Source organism: Limanda limanda, chromosome 16, assembly GCF_963576545.1.
Source record: "Limanda limanda chromosome 16, fLimLim1.1, whole genome shotgun sequence".
Taxonomy (NCBI): Eukaryota; Metazoa; Chordata; class Actinopteri; order Pleuronectiformes; family Pleuronectidae; genus Limanda; species Limanda limanda.
The window spans coordinates 10505720-10532986 of NC_083651.1; the positions used below are offsets into that span (position 1 = coordinate 10505720).

The 27267-nt window shown below is 40.0% G+C and overlaps 1 protein-coding gene across 1 annotated transcript in view; it reads left to right on the forward strand.

Annotated features, from left to right (window-relative positions):
• The first annotated feature begins 13249 nt into the window (after positions 1-13249).
• Positions 13250-27267, forward strand: part of fgf14 (fibroblast growth factor 14) — a 97504-nt gene continuing 83486 nt past the window's right edge. Inside the window, exon 1 of the mRNA XM_061088727.1 lies at positions 13250-13457. Coding sequence (XP_060944710.1) covers positions 13250-13457 — 208 coding nt within the window. The remainder of the gene's footprint in view (positions 13458-27267) is intronic.

A 27267-nucleotide genomic window follows, 5' to 3' on the forward strand; every position in this document is an offset into this window, starting at 1 on the left:
GGTTGCCATGACAGCAGCTGCAGCGAGCGGAGATGAATGAATGGTTTCAAACGATGAGCTTGTTTAGTAAGTATAGAGAAATGCATTCAGGCATAGAGACAGGCTAATTAGGGAGGGAAGAGGGGGAGAGGCTGCAGAATGAGCAGCAGCTCTGTGAGAATACAAATCGAGTTTTAAAAATGTGTTTGTTCTGTTTTGAACTATTATTCATGCCGGGATGGAAAACGAAAAATACGAAAAGATGAACACTGACATTGGAGTTCAATTCATCAGCTGATCCGGCTGGTTGTGGGAATAAGAGGCCAAATATAGACTTATTTATTTGAATTGAGTTGAATCAATCAGGTGAAGTTACTATGGTTCCCTACTTGTTGCATATACAGAGGATTACAGCCTTAGTAACAGTTACTTGGACACTTAAATCAGAGCAACTTCAGTCAACACACTTAGGCAAGGCAAGGTAGTTTTATTCATCTGGCACAATTCATACACAGAGGTTGAGTTGAAGGAACTGCATGGACAAGTCCACCATATGTGTGAGTTGCATTCAGGTGCTCATGGAAGGCTCTGAAATCTGATAAAAGGTAGCTGAACGGTGCTGCATTCAAGAGAAACAGTATGATGTCATGGAGAGGATAATGTCTCAATGGATTATAGAGCCAGACCCAACGTAACTGTGTGTACAAAAACTAAACACAACATAGAGACAAAATGAAAAGAAACCAATTTACAAACAAAATGCACATTAGTTCAGAAAGTTATGCACAGAAAACCTGCTGCCATTAAATAAACAGGCCTTAAATGCCTGACTATAAGGTGAATTCAATTAAGCATTAGATTATTTAAAGATTTTAAAATTGAGATTAAATTCAATACACAAATGACATAGAGGTGAAATATATTACATTAAACATTTAACGTACCCTGTTTATCTTCTGGAAAATTTAACACAACAGAGTGTTATGTCAAATATTTGTTGAATGAATCCCTTTAAAGAGACTTCATGAATGAAAATCTACATTACAACACTCCCCTCTACTGGCTCCAACTGGCCATTATGTTTTTTGGGGAAACTGAGATCATTACTGTTTAAAACAAAAAAATATTGTAATTAACTAAATACATTTTTATTTTTGAAATGTTGATAACAGAAAGTGACATACAAGATAGACAAGAAACACAGATATATTTACATAATGACAAGACAGACAGAAAATAATGCAATTAACATGAAATGAAAGAATGAGATGAAATGTGTGTGTGTGTGTGTGTGTGTGTGTGTGTGTGTGTGTGTGCAGCAAGCTTTGTCTGCATGAGTTTAGGCTACATGTCCATGTTTAATTGGGTTAGACAAGCTGAGGTCTGAAGTGAGTAATGTGGAGTGGAGAGTCGAAAGGATGTGGGCTTTGTACTGTTGTAGTAACAAATATATGACAGTATTATATGCATGTTACCAAAATAAACAAAAATAAAATAAGATAAATAACTGAATAAATGCATGCAAACCCTATAGCATAGCTGAATATAACCTATAATATAGTATAATATATAATACTAACTGTTACAATATACCTGTATATAGTATAATAAAAACCCATCAAAATAATGAATATGCATCTCTTTAGGGATGTGGTGTGGGACCTGACCAGGCAACCAGGCGAGGTGAGCAATTATAAAGATATTCATTGATTTAGCTATTTTGTGTCTTGAAGTAGTGCAAAATTCAGACAAATGCGGTAAGAAAAAGAAAATCCACCTGACTTTTAGGTTCTGTAATTATCATCGTTAATTTAAAGAGGATAACGTATAATGACGTGTTTGAGATAATGAAGCTTGTTTTCATGTCCTGTTCTGTATGTCTGGGGACGCTACCAGCTCCAAGAAAGTCTCAATGGTGATATTCATTGTACTCTACAGTGGGAATAAGTGGCAGGAAAGACAAGTCTCTGTGGAACAGCGGAAGTACCGTAAGAACTCATGCACACATACAATATAATGTATGTGTGTGTGTGTATGTGTGTGTGTGTGTTGCTTTCTTCATGAAGCTATTGTTTTACTCTTAAACCCGATATGATATGATAAGATAAGATAATCCTTTATTTGCCCCACAATGGGGACATTTGCAGTATTACAGCAGCAACAGACAAAATAATCATCAGTAAGTAATAAGTAAAATGCAATACTTGTTAGGACGTGTAAGGTATATAACCAATATAGAAAGATATGATTTGAATTAAACTAATATATACAGTGTGAATGTATGAATATATAATGATCTATTGTTATGTATTGTATATGCTGCATGACAATCATGAAGACAATAAAACAGTTTCTACTGCAGCATTGAAAACACTGGAAAGTGCCGTCAGGGGAAATTTTCGGTCTAGTTTATTATAAAAGAGCCCATTTCTGTAGGTGGAATACTCTATGACTATTCATATTTGATTGTGATAATCCAGATGCATAGTGGTTTAGTTAGATTTAATGTGCATTACAAACCAATCATTAAAGGAAGCAGTTTTCTTTACATTTATTGCTCAATTAATGACACTGTGATCAGAAACACTTTGCACACCTCCACCCACAGTTTCAAATGTGTGACTTTGTCAATTTACCAACCATTATAGCAAAATTCATGGCATAAGAAATATAAATCTGTAAGAATCAAAACAGATGAAAGTTGGGTGAGAAAGGATGGACACTTCTCACGCTCAATGGTCACCATCTGGGCAGAGGATGAGAGACCACCAATATTTTTCTAACTTATGAAAATGGCAGCAGAGGAAAGAAGAATATGGGGCTGACAGATGGAGGCATAATTTCACATCATGTGAAACGGGGGGGCACACACGATAAAGCAAGTGTTCAGTTTTAGGTCAAAGGAACATAGCAGATGGTGATTATTTTGGCGGTCAGAAGCTGTGATCGTCATTTCAGGTGCATGAGTGCACAAAGGCGTATTTGATTTGAGATAACACCACCCAGTCAGAGTCCATGCACGTACGGCAGTGCACAGAGTAGTGTATGAGAGTGTTCTAATTGAAGTGTCTGATTTAAGACGCAGCAACCTTCGCCACTGATTGAGAAAAATACCAGGATTTCCCTTGGAGCTTATATTTCTCTAGTCCATGCTTCAGGCCCGAAATACAGTGTGATCAGCAGGAGGAGTATGAGCATTTCCCCAAGGTCAGGATCTGGATCTAGTTTTTTTTCTGTGTGATGGAAAGGGACTATGGTAACAGGTCCCTTGAGAAGATCCTGTGAAGCGGTGGCTGCATCACCGGCTCCCAGTCTGCTTGTTAGGATATACTGAACATTCACCTGTGATCGAGGGGTTTGAATTATTCATTGTACAAATTACAGCCTTATTTTCTGTGAATATTGACGCATAAGTTGCCTTCAACAGTCATGCATCGTGAGAGGACCAGTCCAAGACCAGTCGTCTCTCAGTGATCATCTATCAGATTGTTGCTCACGAACGCCGTTTTGACCTTTTTAAAAATAGAAACAGAGATTAGAGATGTCTCTGGACACACCAATGACTTCTCTTGGAGTTGACCCTGTTCTGCTGCAATCTAGTAAAACAGCCCATGATCTCTTGTTAAAAAATTGCAAAAAAAACACATGTCTGGTGTTTTATACGGCGGCGTTATAAATCCCAGTTGCATTTACCCACAAAATCCCAAGCAAAACTAATTCCAAACAGTTTCCTTGGTAAACAATGACAAAACCCTGACTCTAACAAAACTAGAAAAACCCTTCTTCTCTATAGACAGGAGTTTTAAAGCAGCTAATGGATGGCAGAATAGGTAACGACTCGGAGGCACTATACGCTCTCAGCTCTGCCGCTATATTAATGCCGCTGGGCTACAGAGGAATGGATGGCTTGCCTCGGAAATAGGCTTTATCCCTGTAAAAGTGTCTATTTTGACGACAGTTTTGCGCATAAATGCTGCACTTCCTCCTGAATGCAGGAAGTTTGCCCCATTTTTATCACTCAAACCCACACAGGCATATAATCCCAGATAGATCTGTGCTATGAAAGGTTGTAAATAATGAAAGATGCCGTCTTTACAAGTTAAAAAAGAACCACAGTGCCGTTACATAACAGCGGAATGAGTTATGAGGATAACAAATTAACCGAAGTAAGAGCAAGTAACATGCTGAAGTCATCGACTGCAGTTAGCCAACACAAACGCAGATTTATGCTTTTCAGATGGAGCATCAGTTCTGATCACATCTATAAATGTTCTTTTGTTTCCATCAGCAACTTCAGCTTTTCTGAGCATTTCAGCTTTGTGGTTTCTGGCAGTTTGGAAGTTCCTTTTCCTTGTATCCTTGGTTTAAAACCTGCACAAAGCAAACAATTTGTCTCAATTACTTTGTATCATACAGGGTGATCTTTATTGATTTTATTATTTGTGTCTCTGTCCCATTTTCCCTCCTCAAAAAAAACATTCTCCTGAAGACATGTGCTTAACCCTGTTAGAGAGAGAATTTATATGTAAATCCATACTGAAAAATTGACTTTATGTAGTGTCTTGTCTTTGCGTCCACATTCACTCGTTCACTGACACATACACAAACACACATTCTTCATATCATTCATTTTCATTGGTAATTATGTTATGTCATTATGCCCAAGGATTCTTCGACATGCCTCGGTGGAACGTTGAAGACCGGCTCAGCGTCACACAGTGTGTCCATGGATACAGAAGGGTTCCCAACACAGATATCCTCCTCATATTGGATTTGGCACCAGTTGAAGCTGTATGTATGATGATCCTTGGCCTGGTTCAACTCTCGAACTTACATGTTCTTTTGAACAGAATACAATTATGTAATTTATCGAAGTTTATATACATATATAGACACATATACATATGTACATGTGCACATATGCATATATAGAGACCAACTTCTTCAACCAGACGTAATGAATGGCTAGAAAAAGCCAGCCATAAAAAATATGAATCCAATATAAAACAAACAATAATAAACACATAATAACAGATAGATAATTTTGTATAGTAAATAAAACAGAAATAAAATAAATTCAGTCTCTTGTGAAACATTTGCAGTTGAAGGAACTGCATGGAAAAGTCGACCACATGTGTGAGTTGCATTCAGGTGCTCATGAAAGGCTCTGATATCTGATAGAAGGCAGTGGGCAGCTGAACTTTGCTTCATTCAAGAGCCACTGTATGATGTCATGGAGAGGATAGTGTTTATTGAGCCAGTCCCCAATGTAACTTTGTGTTCAAAAACTAAAGCTTTATTACCTGATTTGCAACTTCTTTCACGAGAGGAATATACATTATGTATAATAAAGAAGTTGCGAGACTAAAGTTCCCATCTTTAACTCAGTGGTAAATTAAAAACACTCAAAACTTAAAGAAATTTGACCATCATTGTCCCCGTTTTCTAACTACATTATATGTTTTCACAGCGATGTAAAAATAATGCAGAATTAGTCATATGTATGTACTGCAGAATCTGGGAATATTAATATGTCAATGTGAAACTGTTATATTGCTTTCATAGTCACTGACGGGACACGTCAAATATTCCCAAAACCTGGCTCCTCCGGTGTGAAGCAAAGAAGAGGAGGAAAAATCCACCTCATGCTTCACACATAAAATATCCTGATGGTATCACATATATCGTCCACCTGCTTGTTGCATTTTGCTCTTGTACCAATTGTGCACAATCATCTGTTATCCTCCTTGTTACAGTGACTTGTTCAATCTGTACATGTCTGTAAAGGGGGAGCAGGATAAAGTGCACGCAGCAGAACACACTGATTCACTACATGACAGATCAGTGGTTAAAGAGAGGGTGAAATAGCTGGACTATTGATTATCTTGTTGGCGCAGCAGGAACTAATCAATTGCATGACCGCACATGGCTGTATACGTTTGGGTAGACACTGGCTTCATGAGTAGAGCAATGCATCTCATCGAGCGAAAAGAAAACGAGGAGAAAGGAAATCTGTAGAAAACTCAAAACTGAAAAGCAGTGTGAGAGAGCTCAGGTTGTTAAAAATGTTCCTGTGATAAGGAAACAAGTATACGAACAATTCTCACCGGGCAGGAAACTCCACGAGAGATGATTATTAAAGGACATGAATAGAGTGGGTTTTATTTTAGGCCCTGTGCATCATTAAGACGTGTGCGTGTGGAGTTCGCTGAACGAAGTTGGCATGAAAGCGACCACTGCAGCATTCATTACTAATATCAACTCACTTATTCACGGCTTTATTGGACTGTGGGCTCTTCCTCATGGTTTGGCTGAGTGATCATTGAAAGCACTGAGTACAGGGCCTTGCCCAAAGGGAAACTGAGAACGTCCACATTTCAGCCACATGCCTTTTATGACAGATGTCTCCAATTATAGACAATGCAGGACTGTATTGAAACTGAGAACAATCTTATCTCTATTTTTTGTTTTTTAAATAGATGGGGGTGGGGGGGGGGGGATGTCACTTGCCAGGGGAAAGAGAGTCCCTGTGCTAATACGAAGACCATTACATTCATTAAACAGTTGAAATCAATGCAAAGTTGATTACATCTCCAACTGCTCTCCTATATTTCTGAAACTCGACAGGGTTTATTGAACAGCTATGAAATGGACCCAGGGGGTTTGTGGGAGGAGTGGATGAGAGCTAACATTAGAGTGAGGGAGCAAAAAGGAGTCTTATTATGGGCGATCACGTTAATGACGACGAGATGCCATCTCTACCGGAGTTTTCATTACAAATATTTAATACATAAAGACTCAGAGTCACAAATAGGGTGTAATCATTGTAAGTGATGAGAGGCCTCCTCTCGCCTCCTCATTGAAACTAGTATTGACCTCCTCTATTTACAAAGAGCAGATGTCTTTATTTATTTATCTATTATTCATTCATCTACTCCTCCAGTGTTGTGTTGTGTTATGTTGTGTTGTGTTGTGTTATGTTGTGTTATGCTATGCTATGCTATGCTATGCTATGCTATGCTAAGTTAGCATATGTTATGTTATGGTGTGTTTAGTTATGTTGTGTTTGGTTTTGTTGTGTTATGTTGTGCTATGCTATGCTATTCTATGCTATGCTATGCTATGCTATGCTATGCTATGCTATGCTATGCTATGCTATGCTATGCTATGCTATGCTATGCTATGGATAGAAAGATAGATAGATAGATAGATAGATAGATAGATAGATAGATAGATAGATAGATAGATAGATAGATAGATAGATAGATAGATAGATAGATAGATAGATAGATAGATAGATAGATAGATAGATAGATAGATAGATAGATAGATAGATAGATAGATAGAGTACTTTATTCATCCCCGAAGGGAAATTAAGTTGTCATAGCAGCCGGTATTTACATAGCATATATTTGATGTATGCTGTTATGTTGTGTTGGGATTTATTGTGTTGTGTGATGTGATGTTATGTTATGTTATGTTATGTTATGTTATGTTGTGTTCTGTTATGTTATGTATTAAAGTATACTTATCTGTGCATACTGAACAGCAATAACACAGGCCTGTGACCTTCATTCGCCATAATACTGTGCTGTGTACCCTGTTGGACAGAATAAGAGTGTATCACTAGTGCTCTGTGACTGTGGGCTGGTTAGCTTGTACAGTGGAGGGTGTCTAAATCTGCACTGGGCTTGTGTCATTGACCTTTTCTCTCTGCAGTAATGAATATTGCCGGTCACAGTGGATTTTAAAGAGGAGTTGGTCATTATGTGTGTGGGATTCCTCAATTTGCTCTATTGCTTTTTGCCCTATTACTCACAATGTGGGTGCGCTGGAGAGGTTGAAGAGCCGATATCAAAACATCACACGTGGCACCGCGTTTGAGCATCAGTGAGCAGGAACAGACAAACCTGGATGCTTGAGTGTCTTTTACATGTCTCTGTTCCCGCATGTCCATATGTGGTATGACACGCACCCACTAAGATATCATTAACAGCTGCATCAGTCTAATCCAGTGAGTTGTGTTGTGGATTAAGTAGTTATGGTCTAAAAGTTATACGAGCAATACAGAGAATGTGTGTGTGTGTTTGTGTGTGTGTGGTCTTGATTGACGTGGTTCACAGCAGCTGTTCCTTTTCTACCGAGCACTTGCTCTGAGAAGTGCCAAACCCAGCTCACTCTCCATCTCTGATTGGTGGACATGTTGGCTGCGGGCGACGGACATACATGTGGTCCCACTGTAGCGTTCCCTGAGAGCATCGGCCCTGACTTGGGCAAAAGCACAAGTTTCTAAATTTAATCACAACGAGCTAATTAAGGAAGTGCATTTTCTTGCACGAATGATATAATTTTGAAACTAACATGACAGTACACTGCCTCGTTTGACGTCCGCGCATACTTTCCCCTTTATTAACAGCACAAATCAAAAGCAAAGATTGGAAGAACTTGCATCCAGTCCAAGTCCATTCAACTTTATTAAAGGTTACATGATATAATGAGCATGAAACTGCAGCAGTTTTCAGGCTGAATTATTTATGATATACCTTAAAAAATTGGTTTAATTTGCAGGAAACACTCACAACGATAAATTAAAAAGACTGGAAAACGTTCAAGAGAGCATATTAGGATACTGATGTCTGTGGATATCCATTGCTTAAAATCTAGTAGTTGATATTAATAAGATGTTTGAATTATTACAAAATGCTTTCTGCCAATGTGCTGAAGTCCAAAAATGTTGTGATGGATTTCAGTTATGCTGTCTATTTACTTCTCCAGTTTAAAGCGTCACTTTAAAATTAAAGGTACATTATGTGTGGGTTGTTTATTATTAAGTTCAAAAGCTACTTTTCTTATGTTTTTCACTTACCTGAATCACTCCATACATACTCCATCTCCAGAACACTCACACATGCAGTTCTTCACACTATACTTCCCTGTGCGTGCGCTTGTTTAAACGTGTAGGGTAAAACCACAGAGACCAGGAGTAAAACTGGGTTCAGTCCATTTGTCTCTTTGCATCTTAACCCAAGATATTTTTTCCCGTCGGGAGAAAACTGGCTGTTAAAAACTCACAGGGGAGCCACTTCTTGCTGGCCGCAGCCTGGGCAATCAAAAAGAAGTATTCTAATCATCCCTGACAAAATTGTCAAGAGGATATTCTCCAGGGTGCGATGATACTTTACATTACAGTAGATGGATCGATAGGGAGGATGACATGAGAGGCCTCTGCAGAGGGAGAGAGGTGGAGCGACCGCAGTGTCCTCCTCCGACGTGCTGTTTCCACAATGAGTCAATTTGACCCCACAAAAAATGCAAACTGCTCAAATTAAGACATCCACCCTTTATCTAGGGAGTCACACTGGATACATGTGGGAGGGCCGCATTCTGTGGCTTTGTGTGTGTGTGCAACAAATGTGTTAGCAGTTACACAATGCCCGCAAACTACCAGTAATTGAAAGTTTGATGTCTATAACTGACAATCAATTAGAAATTCCTCGCAGTTAGCTTTTAAACAGTGACACAGCAAAAAGTATAACGCTGCGTCGAAGAAAGCCAATCAGGAATCATTTTGTTTCAAAGTGGCCCACGTCCCAGAGGAACCAGTTATCAAAGACAACTGACAAGACCTGGTTGCCACAAAACTAGGTCATTAAAGTGGATTAATGCTGTAATTCAGAGATGAACACACAACACAGACCCACTAATGAACTCCTGCGGTCTCTCATCAAGCCTCCCGCGCTGTGGTTAATATTGTTTAGGCAAAAAACGCAGCTGTTGGTTTCTCTGCTCTGCTCACAGGAAGCTACATTGGGTAAAAGCAGCTTGTTAATTATGAATCATTAGCGTTTATTGTCCATAAAAAAAGAGATGATCATGAGAAAGGGATTATTGGAAAATACCAGGTGATATTTGCTATAACTGACTGATAAATGTTTTTCGTTACAGACATGACATTACAGTACATCCCTTTTTCTTAGTTCGCATAACAGCGATAGCATAGCAACAAAGCTATGTTGTAATTTTCATTTAAAATGACAACTGATTAACCAAATCCGAGTAGTTTGAATCATTTTACAACATCACTGTCTTGAATAGTCTGACTGAGCTTCACTGTTGTGATGCTGATGATGGCAGATGCTGCGTCCCACTGTATACTCAGGAGTTATAATTAAAGATATTCACCCAATGAACAATCATCCACATAAACTGTAAACATTACTCATTAAGAAAAGTAGTTGTTGTTTTTCATAGGCAGTTTGATTGCTGTACCCACCATGCTGATGAGTTAGTACTGTTCAGGTTTACAATGTGTCATAGTCACTTGCTACTTAAATGCTAGTTTTTGAAGTAATTTCGAAAATGGAAGGATTGCTGAAATGGTGCAATGCAACACTCTATCCCACTAAATACAAGTCAATCTTTTTCCTTGACCTCATATTTTTTCAGCAAATCACCATATCAGTGAGAATTCAATACTCATTCCTGACTAATACATTTAGAAAGTGAGGAACGAAGATAATATGTGCAGTTTGTAAGTAGGTCATTTTTTTCTCCTGGGGCTATCATCTTGGTCATTAGTTTTTCCTTGTATTTTTGGTTTACTGGCAAACACTGTGTAGCACCTGTGAGTGGGGTCAAACTACACTGAGCAGCTAATGGGTCCTCTTCCACATACTGGCAGACAGACTGAATTCTGCCACTTGTGCTGGGAGGGAGTCACGCTGACAGATCTGAAGTATTAAAAACAAATTCGACAGAGAAACGGTAAAAAACAAACCACTGGAGCCGCGAAGCAAATTTAAAAATTATGTTGGATGGAAAAAAGAAAGAAAATGAAAGTTTGCTGTTGACACACACACACGCACACACATACACACACACACACACACACACACACACACACACACACACACACACACACACACACACACACACACACACTGTTTCCATAACCTCTGCCTGGTGTGGGCACAGACATAATCAGGGGGAAACAATATTGTCTTCTCTCGTACTGCGTGATGGAAAATGTTTTAATCCTTGGAGAAAAGTAGTCACACAGTGGAAAGTCGTCCTGAGCAACAATAACCACCTCCTGATCCTGAGGGATGCACGAGCTAAACACAACAAGTAAACATTATCATTCCATTAATACATTTAAATGTTTCATAAAATAATGTCCTTGCTTTAACGTGTGCTTTTTATTAACTCCAATGCATTTTCGATCAATCCAATTTTATCCGTACAGCCAAAATTCAAAAATCGCAACTTGCCTCATGGGCAAATATAGGTGTGAAATTTGCTAGCTTTGCTGATAATAGGGAAAAACTACTATCTTATTAAAGAAAAGGTGAAAAGAGGGAGTCACATGTGAGGGACAAAAGTTCAATAGATGTCAATGTAAAGTCTTAGTGAGATGAAGGGAGCAGCAGAATTGTTTGCCATTGATTCCTCCATGTTTCTGTTCTTGGTTTTCCATCATCACTGTTTACTTGTGTGTTATTTGTCCCTGTTTGTTTTTAAATAAACTTTTTTTTTATTTCACTGCTGCCCATCTTGACCAGCACTCCACTCTTACTGTATATTAATGGGACATTTGTGGTTATATTCTGTTTAAACTGTAGATATGATTTCTATTCCATTTAGATAAAAGTTTATATTAAAAATGTATTTATTATTACTTGACTGATGTCTAGTTTTATTTTACTATATCTTATCTTATCTTAGGCACATGCTAAATTACGGATTTTTTTCACCCTGGGAAATCTGAAATGTAGTCATTTCTATACTAACCGGACAAAAGGGAATGCTTTATGCTGCTATATAGAGTTCTTAACAGTTATTATGAATCAATATGTTTTCCTGATTTTAAATTCAAGTCGTTCAACTTGGTGTGAATGCTTCGACATCGTCCCACAGGCACAACTTATTTGAGAGTGTTATTTTACAAGCAGGGACAATTTACAACTTATTGACCCTGCTTGTTTTTAAATAAACTTTTTTTTTTATTTCACTGCTGCCCATCTTGACCAGCACTCCACTCTTACTGTATATTAATGGAGCATTTGTGGTTATATTCTGATAAAAGTTTATATTGCACATTAACTTATTATTACTTAACTGATGTATGTTTTTTTGACTATATCTTGTCTTAAGCACATGGGAAATCTGAAATGTAATTTGTATATACTAACCGGACAAAAGGGAATGCTTTATGCTGCTATCTAGAGTTCTTATCAGTTATTATGAATCAATATTTGTTCCTGATTTAAATTCCAGTCGTTCAACTTGGTGTGAATGTTTCAACATCGTCCCACAGGCACAACTTATTTGACAGCCAACAAATAACCCACTGAGAGGAACCTGACATGCAGAACACCTCATTTCCAAGAAATTTGCAGTGACGCGGCTCCGGGACAGTCATCTCACTCAGATCATCATTTTTTTTTCTCCCCTCCAGGAGCATCAGTGATATGACGGCGCAGAAACCACGTGTTTACGTAATGGAAAAGCCAATCTTCCAATTGAACCCCTCCTCCGCGTCTCTTTCCCATCAGAGGTCCGGGGCGATACAGAGGAAAAAATTCATGCAAATGTTTTTTCGTGCTGCACTTTTGGAGACGCCAGTGGCCGCGGTGGTGCTGAGGAGGCTCGAGGAGAGAATACCCTGCAAAAAAAAAAGAGACGGGGGGGAGAATACACACACACACACACACTCTCACACACTCACTCACTCACACGCACACACACACCAAGGAGCCTGGCTTTATGAACACCAGCGCTGCAGTGTGGGACCAAACAGGAACTGATGGTGTTGTCTGACCTCGCTGCTGCTGCTGCTGCTGATTCGGAGGAGCGCATTGGACTTGATCCGGCAATGTGGTGTTGTGCTGGGGCTGTCATTGCAGCAGTCTGTGCCTAGGATGCTTCCCTCCCCTGGCTTCTGATGCTGTGCAGATCCACCCTCCTCTCCTTCAGAGTGATGAACTCACAGGCAATGATTCTCTCCTCGGAAACCCGCCGTGCTCCACTGTTCTCACGTTAGTTGTGTGTTTTTTGTTGTTTTTTTTTCCCCGGCGGCACCGTCTCCCCTCCCGGTGCGACACATGCAATTGGCAGAGTCTAGTCTCCACCGTCGACTAGTTGAGGAGGCATCATCCATACGCGTTTCAATACGAAGTCTGACAGACAGTGAATATTTTCTGTTTTCTTTTTTTTTTTTTGTGGCAACGTGAATGAAAACGCATAGGACTTGGATACCCCGGATTTTTCTATGAGACAATTGGCATCCTTGTCCCGGGGAACTGATCCAATTGTGTTATTATGCAACCGCAAGGATCTCATCTATCTCTGGGTGTTTAAGCCACTGGATTGCTCTTCGCCCAAATCAATGTGGTTTCTTTGGAACATTTTCAGCAAAGGAACGCATATGCTGCAGTGTCTTTGTGGCAAGAGTCTTAAGAAAAACAAGAATCCAAGTGGTAAGCGCATCCCCATTATGCACTCCCCTCCGTTCCTCTGCGAACCGGCGCTGGTGTGCGTGAGAGAGACCGGCGTGTGCTTGTGTGTGTGTGTGTGTGTGTGTGTGTGTGTGTGTGTGTGTGTGTGTGTGTGTGTGTGTGTGTGTTTGTTGTAATGGTGATAGATCTGCAATCATATTCCTGCAGCGAGTGGATCATGCAGGGGCGCCGGGAGGAGGGGGGACAACTTATTCTGTGCAGCTGTACTCTCGGCGAGCCCATGGTTTTTTGGGGACGCGCAGCGCACACACACACACAGACACACACACACACACACACACACACAATGAAAGCCCACCCCCTCCCCCCTGCTGCATCACCACGGCACCATGATCGCCTAACTTTTTAAATAGCACACACACACACGCACACGAACACACACACACAAATTACACGAAATGTAATTTGCACTGGATCGGATCCACACACACTGCTCTGTTCTGATTCCCCCCTTATAACCAGATTATTCCATCCTCGGGGTTTGCTGCAGCAGCATTTCCCCCCCTCTATGCAACACCACTTCGATGGGCTCTGTTTTCAGCAAGCCAGCCGGAGGAGACAGACCCCCACGTCTGTCTCTTCCCCTTTGCTTCTGTGCATCATGAGAAATGGGCAAAAAAGGTGATTTTATGTCAGCACTTGACTTGTTTTTGTGTTGTGTTGGAGGCAGCCAGGGCAGCCGAGGTGCGAATAAGACATGAGGAGAGAGAACTGCACTAATGCGAATCCCTGCATCTCAGCGGCAGACAGATATTTAAACAGCACATGTACCAGCGTCCTGGATCACATTTAGAGCTGTTGGTTTAATGTGTGGTTAATTGAATGGTACAGTGTGGAGTATCAGGTGTGTTTATTTCAACAGGCTGTTAAGAAAAGCTCTATACAGGTGGAGGAGGAGGAGGAGATGAGAGCAGTGCGGGTGACTACAGTTCAGCTTGTGGGTTTGAAGATGATGTGCTCAGCAGCAGTATTCAGTCCCTCCACACTGCAACTGCAGTGTAGTAGATCATCATCTCAGTGGACTGTTTTGCCACGCTGATACTGCAGGAGCTACGACAAAAACACTGTCTGCCATCATCTACAACACACAGTCTGTTTATATAGATGCTTCCACTGTGTTTCTCCAGTAAGGCGGTGCACACTTGAGATGACAGTCAAGGCATAGTTAGGCCCCACTTTCACGTAGCAACCATTATATTTGTATTTTAATAATTGGGGTAAGGGTAAATAGTTGCTTTCCTTAAGAGGAAGTTAAACTTTAACAAGAATTTGGGAACATTTCTAGATTTTGTCTGGTGTCAGGATCAGGGACAAAATGACTCAGAAGGCTGCACAATAACAAGAATAAAAGGTGGGTCCAAAGGTGCATTTATGTGTAGGTAAATGATTTGCCAACAAACTTACATCGTAGCAGGCAATATCGTCTTACTTGTCCATATAATGTGTATAATGGAAACATTACATGTATGAATCCCAGCTTGGCTGGGTCAATGGTTGTTTGTGTCTTTAAGTGGGCCCTCCAATATGTTCCTACACTAATGACCTCTCCGGTGTAGGCCCAGAGGATCAGTGCTATGGAGAATGGGTGTATATGAGCAACACATGTTAGCTATACAGGTATACAGCTTAAAAGAGCTTTTAAAAAGTCCTTGTGTAGAAAAGAAAATATTTTAGGTTCCCGATGTTTATAGGAGTTTTGGAAATATCTTCAAATCATTTGTTGTCACACAACCTGTGAGCTCCTTCAAAGTTAGGCTTGTTTTTATCTTGAAAGAATAAGGCAGTGATGTGTAAGGCTTTCACATGCAAAAATGCAGATTGCATTCAAAGCATAATTTGGACCTAAGCCTGAGTGACGGACTGATAGCAGCTCATCGAGACACATTACCTCCCAACACCATGCAGCCAGTCAACCAACAATGAGACTCACTGTCAGATTTCCGAACTATGAAGCCGTGTGCCTTTCAAGACAAGAGTACTCCACGTTTAACCTTTTGGACGCTCATTATTGAATTATCTTAAACTGATGGCGTGGGCACAACGGTCAGGGTTTGTGCTGAAGCAGCAGACAGAGCCGGTAGTTTACTGCGAAATGAAATGGGCCAAGATACAGACTGTGTCAGTGGGGTGCTGTATTCTTTCTTATCACTCAGAGCTGCTAACTTTCTGAAGCCACAGTGTCAAACCAATCAAACAACAGGTTTGTTTCAGCTACAGAGGGGCCTTCAACAACCTCAGAGGATTTTACCTCCCTCGAGCATCTCAGATGTAGTAGGATGAAGGATCCTCTGTCGGCAGGTGTTTCCAGCAAGGTGCACACCAGGTTTAGGCTGCGAAGGCCTAGATAAAGTGTTACTTGCTCTTTGGCTATATTCTCAGCAAACCAACACAAGTGAACTGAGAACCCAGAGAGTCAAAGACAATCAGGCTGTATCAGTAGAACTGTCAGCCTTTGTCCACATATGGACATCTGTGTTGTAATTCAGTGATTGTTATCTGTATCCTTTCTACACTCAAAAACTTACTTGCCCTACACTACTTTTGTATCTAAAGACATTGAAGGTTTTGGCTAATTTCTGTAACAAGAGCCTAAAACTGGGGTCGAACATTGGGGGGATTGAGGTCAAATGTTATTGTCAATTATTCTCTCTTAACAATGACAAATCGCCTGATATACCTTAGAAATAATCACTAAATATGTTAGTTTTGCTGGATAATACCAACTAGCCCAATAAAATGGGGGTGTTAGTGTTGCAGATTAAATTGAATCAAGAAAACCGACAACTTTAATGTGTTTTATAACCTGAATATTTCTCATTCAGTGTCACACTATGAAGATGGTGTGGGTGGTACAAGCTGGTTTTGATTATTAGGGGAGTTACAACCCCTCTATCCCAGTGTTAGTTACACCATTACTTTCCCGGGTATGTGTGAAGGTATACTAGTGTGGAGAGTTTGTCTATACTTTATTCTGATTATGCGTAACCCAACATGTTTGTGAGCTTCCAGCATTTTCTCATTGTCATTGCTAGGTACGTCATGAGAGTATAGCATTATTTATTTACCCTTTTTGTTTCAAACTAAGTGGTATACTGCGTTAGTCTGTACAAATATGGTAGATTTCCTGAAATTGTTGGTTTTATATATGCAACACATGCAGTGTTTTTTGTGCTGACATTAGATGGATTAAAGCATTTCCTCCCTTTGGAGTCCTCCTCAGTCTAGAAGCTGTCACTTTGCTTCGTGAGGCTGAGGATTAGATAAAACCACAGAGAGATGCTGCATTCTGATGTCAGGGAAACGCTGGGTCAAAGTTGTAGCACGCTGCAGAATGACTCACTTTCTTGGTGGATTCATGGAAATGTGCCATCATGTAAAGACGACATTTCCCCTTTAAGCCCTTGTGCAAAATTGCCTTCAGATAAAGTCTTGCTAAGCCTTTATAGTCACTGACCTGTTAATTTTCTTCCGGCTGCATCACTGTTTTCCAGCAAGTTGTCTCATCTGTGGCAGCTTGTCCTTCGAGTCAGGGTCTGGTACAACTGGCACTGCTGACCTACCCTGTCCACTCTCATGTCTCAGAATGGGAACATGTCTTTGAGTGAGTGTACTTCATTAGGTCAATTATGTGCTGGCTGAAGTGGATCATGGAATGGATGGAGACACAGTAAGTTTCACCCTGCAGCCTATGTGCAGCAGTCATGACGATGACCACAGAGTTGTCACGGTAAAACTTTGAGAATGTCATTGAGTGGTGCAACTACAATGAATAGCAGTGCTCTAATGAGGGCATTTGGAGGTAAACGTTTAAGGAGAAAGTTATGTCATGATCTGCCATATGTTATAAAGGCAGACATTTGAATGGGGCTCACTGTCACATCCAGGGCTTTGTACTTGTAAAGGCCGGGAATGGGGAGAATGTGGAAGGCAATCAGCCAGGTTGCTGGGAGGGCAGTATTTCAGTGGATGTGTGAAGTCGGTAGGTGGCTTCCTGAGAGTAGCACAGCAGTGGCTCATTGACAGCAATGTGACAGCACAGGTCACAGAAAACCAAGGCATCCACGTGATGGTTCATGGCGGATCAAGTGAATCTCAACTGTATGGTGTGTGACAGAACCAGGAGGCCCGAGTGACGCTTCAGCGCTGTAATGCTGTCGCTTGTCCTTGGTCCATGTGTACACTGAAGCATTATCCCCCAAGCTCTGGCTTGACCTGATGGCCATGGAGTTTTTATGTCCACACCCCTGAGGATACTGTTTTTTAACCTTCGTTTTACACTATATCGCCGTAGGTAGATTGCAATAAAGTCGACGTCAACGATCTGTCAAATACCAGAAAAGAGAGCTGTGGTCCAAGTAATACTGGGCAATGTAGACATCTGTGAATGACAGTCATGTGGTGCAGTGATGCTAAATTTAGCTGCGGACTTGTAATTAGACCTAGCAGTGCTAACCAGACATAGAGAAGCCAATATATAGCTGCTATTGTTGTTGTTGTTTCTGGCGCATGCTCCTCATACAAAGCAACAGAGGGTATGCACAACGTAAGCAGGGACATTATCATTTCCCAAGCGCTCAGTTTTGCATGTACACACGGATACACAGAAGCTGTTCACATAGTTGTTACAGTTTTTGGAAATCTGTACTTTGAAAGGCATTCGTAAAAATCACTGTTTTAGTTTCTTAAACCATGTGGTGGCCCAAACTCCAAAATTCAATTAGCATAATATCTGTATTTGTGTGGAAGGGCGTGAGGCTATATCTTGTTCTGATGCTGGAAATACAGTTAATTAAAATATCTATCTAAAAGTTCTTATTATAACTGCAAATATATATATATACATCAACATCTGGAGGTACATGGCTGTAAACTATAGTTGACAGGTTCAACCCTGTTAAAAGAATAATGCTTGTCTTTTCCCATGCTAGTTTAATTCATGGAAACAAAGAAACGGCAGTGTAATTAAAGGGGAAGGGTATGATTCAAACACCAACTCTGACAATTTGAATAACAGCAGGGTTCGCTAAAAATATCCTCGTCTGTTCGCAGTAAGTCTGTAATTGCACCAACTGCAGTGGCTTTTCTGATTATACATATTATCAGGTGTTACAGTTAACAGGTTTCGCTGAAGCTTGCACGTTTAAGGGTGTTAGGGACCCAGCAGAAAGGCAAAGGACAAAGGTGTTAATAGTAATTTTGAAGTTTCAATTAAATAAAGATGTACCATGAACACTAAACTATGTTTCATGTTTGTACTGGAATGAAAGGTAGAATGTGACAACTTGTACTTACTAACACTGAGTGAGCGGATGGTGCAACCTCCACAAAGGGGAATTGTAAAATAGGACTTCTTCATGAGTGTCATCCTCCTTCTAAAAATAGCTGACAGTGCACATGACCATCCTAACAATCCACTTCCAAATAGAGAAAGGCGTGAAAGGTGGACCATTGATACTGGAGGCACAAATAATTTGATACTCTTTGGTCATAAGGGTTGATTTTCCTCTCTCAGCCTCAGTGTAAAGACACACACAGTTTTATTCCTATTGTGCTCTTCATATCATTTCGTTGAGAGGCATGTATTTGTCGTGGGACAACAAGAAATATTGTCTTGCTTTCATCTCTTTTGGGGCTGCATGCGATAATGGCAGTGGCATCATCAGTTTTCACAGTGAATTCATTTGGGCTGTCTCTGTCCTGCTCTTGAGAAATGTGACCTGCGGGGGTGATGAGATTCAGGTTCCTGGTTGTGCGAGAAAGTCGAGTTTACATACAATTCATCTCGTGCTATAGACAGTGTGCACACAGAGAGGGAGGACCCAAAAAAGGGGGAAGGGGAGAGAATTAGGCCCCAGAGGATCTATGAGTGATTTATTGTCTGTATAACAGATAGGTATCTCCACAATGGAGGTTATGTTTCATCTGCGTTTGTTTGTTACCTATTTAGCAGGATCACACAAAAATGGCTCAATCCTGGATCCAGGAATTTACAAGTTAGGGTGTTTTCCTTGAGGCATCTTGAGGGGAATGATGGCTGTGGATGTGTGCAGATCCAAACAAAAATCCAGCTCCTATGTATATAGGGCGACTTTTGGTGAAGATATGCACTATATTGACTGCTGTGCTAGTTCCCAGATGTTCCTGATTGCAGAGGTGAGAGGAGTGATGGGGTATGCGGTACTGGCTGGGTGCCCCAAAGGGTGACTACGGCCACTGGACCTGCAGGTGGATGGTTTCCCAGCACAGCTCTCCGCTTCCTCAAGGTTGGAGTGGAAGGGAGTTCAGGAGACCATGAAATATATCTGTTCTTTGTATTGATAAAATATTATGTTTATCTTTGATTTGTTACATTTATCATCAGTTAGAAGCTTAACTGTAAGATGTCTTTAAAGCTGCTATAATCAGTATTTTTACATTACAAATGGATCAAATTTGTGTCACTGCATTAAAACACTGATAATTACCACCTGACACTGCAGCTCCTCTCAGCTCTATGGAGAGATTCTGTGTGTTTTGGCTCAGCAGGCAGCTGTTTTTTCTGAAGAAACACACAGGCTGTGCTACCTGCTCAGCACCAGAAAGCAGACGGATACGATTAGCAACTAGCAACTTGTTGGTTAACACAGTTTGAGCATTTAACAAACAGTTATTCCCAAAAAGGAGGATGAATATTGGACCTGTATCTGCCAAAAATTGTTTGCCGCGAGCTTTCCACTGCCCCATGAGGCAAAAGAAATAATATTATTAAATATTTAGTTCATACAAAGCTGCATGCTGCCTAAACAGTGAGAAACCATATTTTTTTAAGTTATTATAGCACAGATTTGAGCTGCAGGTCAAGAAGCGATGATTAGTTGTTTGCTCTCTGATTTGAGTCATAGATGCAGTTTAATACTTGTGTGGTGAGAGGCGGCTGTGAGGAGCATTATGTAGCAGAACAAGAATTACACTCTGATTAACGTGAATGATGCAGCTTCTGCAAAATTGCGCAGCTTTGTGAGGAAGTGTCTTATGTGTATATTTCATTAGGCTAATCGCATATAATTGAACTGAGAAATCTCTAAAGGATTTCATACGAGTTCCTTTCTTCTTTTCAGGATGACGGCTTTGTTTCTGCAGCTGTTTTGAGTGATGTTTAAAGCTAAATCTGCCATTTGAGAATGGATATGGAAACGGCCTTCCTATATTTAAAGGAACAATGTTACATAGTATAGTTCATGTGACACAGAACAATATGGTATCTTTAAACTAATTTTTATGACATACATTTAGTTGCTGTTTATTCCCCACCCTCTTATTGTTCCTGTACTTGTTAGGCTTTGTTTTCTCGCATATGGATGATCGATTCACCAACGATGCTTTTCATGAATTATTAAAACTTACAGTTGCAATAAACATATTTTCTTCTGTTTCTAAGTGGGATTAATTTTGTTATTGCTGTGGAAGACTCCCAGAATGTTTTCTGCTCTATCACTTTCTTGATCAATAGAACAAATATAATTTTCTCTATACGTTCAATTTTTACCACCAGAAAAAATGGCTTCTGTTTACACCATAACATTTTACAATGAATCATTGTATATGACTGGAAGCATTCGTAGCATTAGCAACATGGCTAGTGTAAACACCTGGTTGTATTCATAAGCAGGTAGGGTTGGTTATTTACTGATCTTACTGATCAGGCAGCTGAAAGTCGAAGGGGTTTCTAAGTTGTCGGTTATTGTGACTACGGTGACAAATCAGTTGATGAATCGACTGTAAAAATATCCATAAAGTTTTAAGTGCCTCTGACTGTGTCTTAATTGGCTCTGTCTATGTGCCTGTTGTTCAGGGTGTGCATGAGAGCATGCTACATTCACAAATAACAGGATTTTTCTGCTTCACAGAGTGAGGGAAATGGGAAGGTGTAGGTTTTCTTCTCATGTAATTAATCCAGTGTTTGGTAATGAAGTGCCTGTTGCTTTGGAAGTAATACATGTTTACTGCTATAGATTGTAATCAAGCTCAGTTAGCTCGCCACACTAATAATGGCAGCTGATCGTACAACAGACTTTTGCATTTTTTAATCCAGTGTTTTTACTTTAGCACAGAAAAGTCACCAATGTTTAAATGGGTGCTCGCTAGACCTTATTTTAGTTGCTGAGCTCTGACAAAAAAATAACAGCATTTGGGAGAGTTTTGCAAACGGTCAACTGCTTCATTTGAAATAATGTTTACTGTCTTTTATGAAGATTGAATATATTGTATTACTTTACAGTCACTGTAATATAGCTTTTAACTAATGTGCCTTACACTCAGTTACACTTTTGTCAATAATTCTGTTTTAAACAAGAAGCCACTGGTTGAAAAACTTATTTTTTAAAGTCCATGTCAAGGACTAATTTCACTGACCTCTGTAGTTTATAACTGGATTTACCGAGGATATTCCTGATGGCTCTATTCTTTCACAGGAAGACTGGGAAATTGAGGTACATCTCAGAATGGTCATCACAGCAGGATAGGGTTGCCTGAGCTTTCCCCCACTTTATTTTCAGCCCTGTGTCATGTGGAGGCTCCATAAATCATTTTGAAATTTGGCTCATCCTCTGCTCTTATTAGCTGGGGCTCTGTGACATATCCCCCCATGCCTGAGAGTGAAGGTATAGCGTTGTGTGAGGAGCAGGTGGTGTAACACAACTGTAAACAGGTTCTGTCTAACATATGACATACCGAATAGATCTCTGAGGATTGGACACACAATAGCTGCTGTGGTCTGGGCTCCCGGGCCTCACTGCGCTCTGATTCACAATAAAGTGACAAAACGATGACAAAGAGAAATGAAGAGCAAGAGAGAGAGAGAAAGAGAATAATGCAGGCAGGCCACAAGATTATTTATTTACTGTTGCAGGAGTTGGAACAGGTGTGCAGCAGGGTTGACTGATCGGCTACATGCTCCTTTCTGAAGTTCATCATCATTACCTAAACACGGACAAGGTGTCAGAGATGCCTCTTTGTACAAGTGATGTTAATCCCCAGAACATGGATGAGAACATTTTTAATGGGCTTGTGAAGTGCTTTTCTCTCCAGGGTTCAGGGTATGAAACGATTAATGTGACAGTCCAATGTAATGAAGCCAATGACATCGACAATAAATTAAAAAAATCAGCACTGATTTTAGTGGGTCATGTGTCGCTGCATTGATAAAATCTTTTGTTTAAAGTCTAGTTTGAAAACCTGTTGTGTAGCATGTCCTTATGCTATGGTGATTTGAGAGAAACCAGAAATTATTTATTGCATTATTATATACTGTGACATCAGCAGACTAGAGGCTTGAATGATTTTTGATTGTTTCAATCAGCTCCTGCCAATGAGCACATTTCGAACGTACAAGTTCATAAACAGTATTTTAGGTAATGAAGATGGTTAAGGACAGTATTTTATCATTTTTTCTTTCAAATTGTCCCTTTTATTCAAACAGCATGTCCTATGAAAGCTACATTAAACATTTTAGTTCATAGGTGAATTGAGGTCGGACAATCTAGAAGTTTGTTGTGCATTTTTATGCTAACTTTTGTGTGGTGTAATTGTTGTTCTACTTGTGGAATGTGGTACCACAGAAACACCACTGAATGATTGAGATTCAAAAGAAAGGTGCATGTGTTGGTTTGAAAAAATGAACAAAAAAATGTATGTTCTTATGTATTTAATCATCATCTTCATCATTAGTGGTTTATGTACAAAAACAAACCTCAGAAACTTGACACAACAGCTTGACTCGGTTTCGGGACGGCTCTCGTCTCAGATCCACTCTTCAGTGACCTCTGAGGCGCTCTTACATTCAGTCAGCATTTTTTATTCAAATGCAGTTTCAAGTTTATGAGTGGGAGTAAAAGTAAAGAGTTGTCACTTTTAACGTCCCATCATTCCAAAACTTTGAATTTGGATCTTGAACTTAAATTGACATACCTTTCTGTCTTGTTTCTAAAAAATCTGGTAATACAACTCATTGATATTGAATGAGTGTGCTCTCTCACTGTAACACTTCTCCATTCTGTGGAAACACCTTTTAAACAGCAACTTAACTCTTAAACAATCCTCTCCCACTGACATTTCTTCATTAGACTGAAAGCTGACATGATTATAGTGGAGATGTGTTAACAGCGAGTATTGAAAGGAACCCTGCAGAGCTGTAATATAAGCTTTATATAATGCAATCTGCTGCAAAGGTGTGTTTATTTATATCAGAGGCCATCAGTGGTCACCAGAGACGAGAAGTTGTATTTTATTCAAATGGCTCATTTAAAACAAAAAGAAAGCAAGATATTCCAAGACTGTAGTTGTGTTTTGATTTCTGACCCTTCTACCCACCATTTCTCTGTCTCAGAGAGTCTCTTTAATACACTCATACACTTGTTTTGATTCTATTCTAATACTCATGCTGCATCATGTCCTCTCCTCTCCTTTCCTCTGCCCAGTCTCCTCTCCAATTTTATCCCAGATCTGGATCCAACCCAAAGTAGTGTTGTAATTTTATAACTTACAGTGATATACTGTTTATATTACTGTAACAAAGTCAAATTGATTCATGCTTGTGTTGAAAACAAAACAATGACCAGTAGCTATTTGGTGCAGCTCCAGTAGCAGATGTAAATCTAATGCTGCACAGATGATCACACCCCTGTAGATGGGTCAAAGGTTAACGAAGAGCCCTCAGTCATTTATTCATTTGTCGAGAGGAACATGCAAATGTTTCCTCCATGTACTTAAAATTATCTGCCAATATAGGTGTCCACATCCAGAAATATAAACAATTCTGCTTACCATTTCAGTTCAATTAACAGATAGATATTTTTTGGCAGTAACAGCACATATACATCATAATTATAATCGACGAATAATTCAGATCAATTGTTAAACAGTTGCATTAAAATGAATCACTTTTGGCAAAGTACATGTATTCGTATTTCTCTGCCATGTCTGTGCACTGTTGACGAATGTGGATGCAAACATTATGTACAGGTCAGAATATTGATCAGATTTTATCCAGATGAGAGGACATAAAAAAAAGCAGAAAATAAAGTAGGAGTAAAATAAGTAAATAAACAAGAAGGTAAACTAAATACTCTTGATAAGCCACTCAAGTGGAACATCGTGAACAATAATGGCAAAATACAACAAACGGTGTAGTAAGAAAACAGCATTAAAGAAAATCTTAGTTTTTTAATATAAGCATTTTGTTTAAAATAAAGAGATTTGGCTGTATCCTTTCAAATATGCTAATAAAACCTGTTAACATTTGAACTGCTGTTCAAGTAAAGAAATACTTTGTTCTGTGTTCTAGCAGCTGACGTGTTAAAGTGCTGAGCGAGTCCATGTATTATTAGTAATATTGTTTCCAGTCCGTCATGTGGGAGCAGGAAATGATGCAGTGGCATTAGCATGTTGTTGATGCTATTCAACGAGAAGGTTAGGTCTCATACCCTGTGGCTCTGATGACAGAAATGTTGCATCTTTAACCTTTATCAAACACACCAGGCTGAACATACCAGTGTGTGTTGTGTGTGTCTGTGTGTGTGTTTTATTGAGCCGCAGTACGTGTTACTACAAATCACACAGCCACAGGCTCACTGATAAAGTGATGGCTTGCTAGGAGCTATGAGAATGGTTGGAAACGCAGAGCATGGTCAGCTGGCTCTGCTTCTTTCCCTTGCTGGAAGTACATTTCAATGATTTGATTATGATTGATTGCTGATATGATTTCATGGCTCTCTGTTGGCCTGCAGCTCATTTATTACTGTTGTCCGTCATCTGACTGTGCTCCCTGCTGATGGAATAAGCTGAACATGATCCTCTATCATTTTCTTTGTCTTTCACTTAAGGCTGCTGCACACTGGAGGATAATTAGGACAATTTTAGACCTGATGTGCCATTTTCGACATTGCCGCTATTAAAAAGAATAAATCCTAATGCTACTGTTTGTGTCAGAGTTTCGCCAATCTTGAATAGTAATTTTAAATCATGTTTGATATTAATGATAATCGGCTCCGACAGGAAGCCACAATAGAGAGCTAGAGAGAGCGCGAGTGAGCGAGCTGACGGGAACTGTTACCGACCAGATGTTGTGTACTTTTACAGCTGTGACTAAAAAACAACAACAAGTCCCCAATTCACTTCCTTGTACGGCAAAATCTATAACCGCCTTCTCAGCCATGACTATGTACATAGTTTAAAAAAAAGTTTTGCTACAGAACAGAACACACTTCGGAACTCAAGTTCAATCATGCCACTTTTCACACACTCCAGTTGAGTAGGTGGCGGTAATGTACCTAAAAGTTGTTACCAACTACCAGAAAAGAACTGTGGAAGATGGAAGAAGTTGTCAAATGTTTGGTTTGTGTTAGTTAGAAAACTTGATAAGCGTTTCTTTATGAAGACTGCAGTGTTGCTGTGCTGCTCTGTCTTCGTCTCTCGTCGTCGGCTGAACTGATTGTGTTTGTCTGGGTTGCCTGGTTTGTCTGAATGACCAGGTTGAAGTCACTCAGTCTGTCTCTTTCTGTGATTCTCGACCACTCGTGGCGCCCAGATAATCTGCCACTTGGAATCGTCTGGTCTGCGCTAAAATCCTAGTGCTCTTAGATTGTTTTTGATTGTTGATCAATAGTTGATGTAATCTTTATTTTCTTTGGCTGTAATCTCGGTTGGTTGAGTCTCTCTGCTGAGGCTCTGTACTCAGTGAGTGTTCAGGTACTGCACTATTGCAGTCAGACGGAATTAAGGCCTGTGAAATAGTGATGTCACATTGACAACATGATGACTTTGAAAAGATATGTGCTAATAATACCTTGATGCTGATAGTTGATACCTATGAAGTCACTGAAAGTTATCAATGGATATCACCACAAGGTTCCAGACCGATAGTTAATGTAATTTGCTGTATTATTTCATGCTCAATAAATAAATATGTTTGCATTTTGGTGAAGTAGGAAGAAAGTTATCGCTGCTCAAGCTCTCGTCAAACTCCAATCGTGAAAAAAGTCACAAAATAAAACAACTGACACATACACAGTATATATATATATATTACTTAGATATTATCTAGCATATTTGCTGACCTGTCTTTACCAAGTTATTCTTTTGACTCCTTTGTAGTCTGTAGGGTTCCACTATGGGCTTGTGTGTGGTTGCCTGGCCTGACCGGCTCTGTAAACAAAATAATGGCTTATCACGCTCCTTGCAACTGCCTTGTCGACAAGACTATTGGTAGCGTAGAATGTTAGCAGCCATGCCTCTGGTATTGTTGTCACCATGAAATCTAAAAACAGTTGGCACGGCAACTATGCCTGCAGGGAGTGGAAGCAGAGCAACACACACACACACACACACACACACACACACACACACACACACACACACACACACACACACACACACACACACACACACACACACACGCACACTGCCCTACTGTCCCACATTGATAAAATGATACATCATAGGATTTACTGTACTGCATTGTACTAAAACTCTGCTATTCTGGATCATCTGGATAATAGTAAACTGTGGTATTGGAGCATTTATAACAGGTGGTATGTGGTGTCTCTCTTTCACAAAAGACTGAGACCATCTCATTAATTTGAATGGAAGCAGACTGTAGATGCAGCGGGGGGGCAGAAGGTCGCAGGGTTTTCTGCCTTGAAGAAGTCAAACCTGCCTAAACTTTTTCCAGTTCCCAGACGGTGCAGCGTCATCTGGCTGCAATCGCCAATCAAACACATTCAAGCCCACGCTGCTG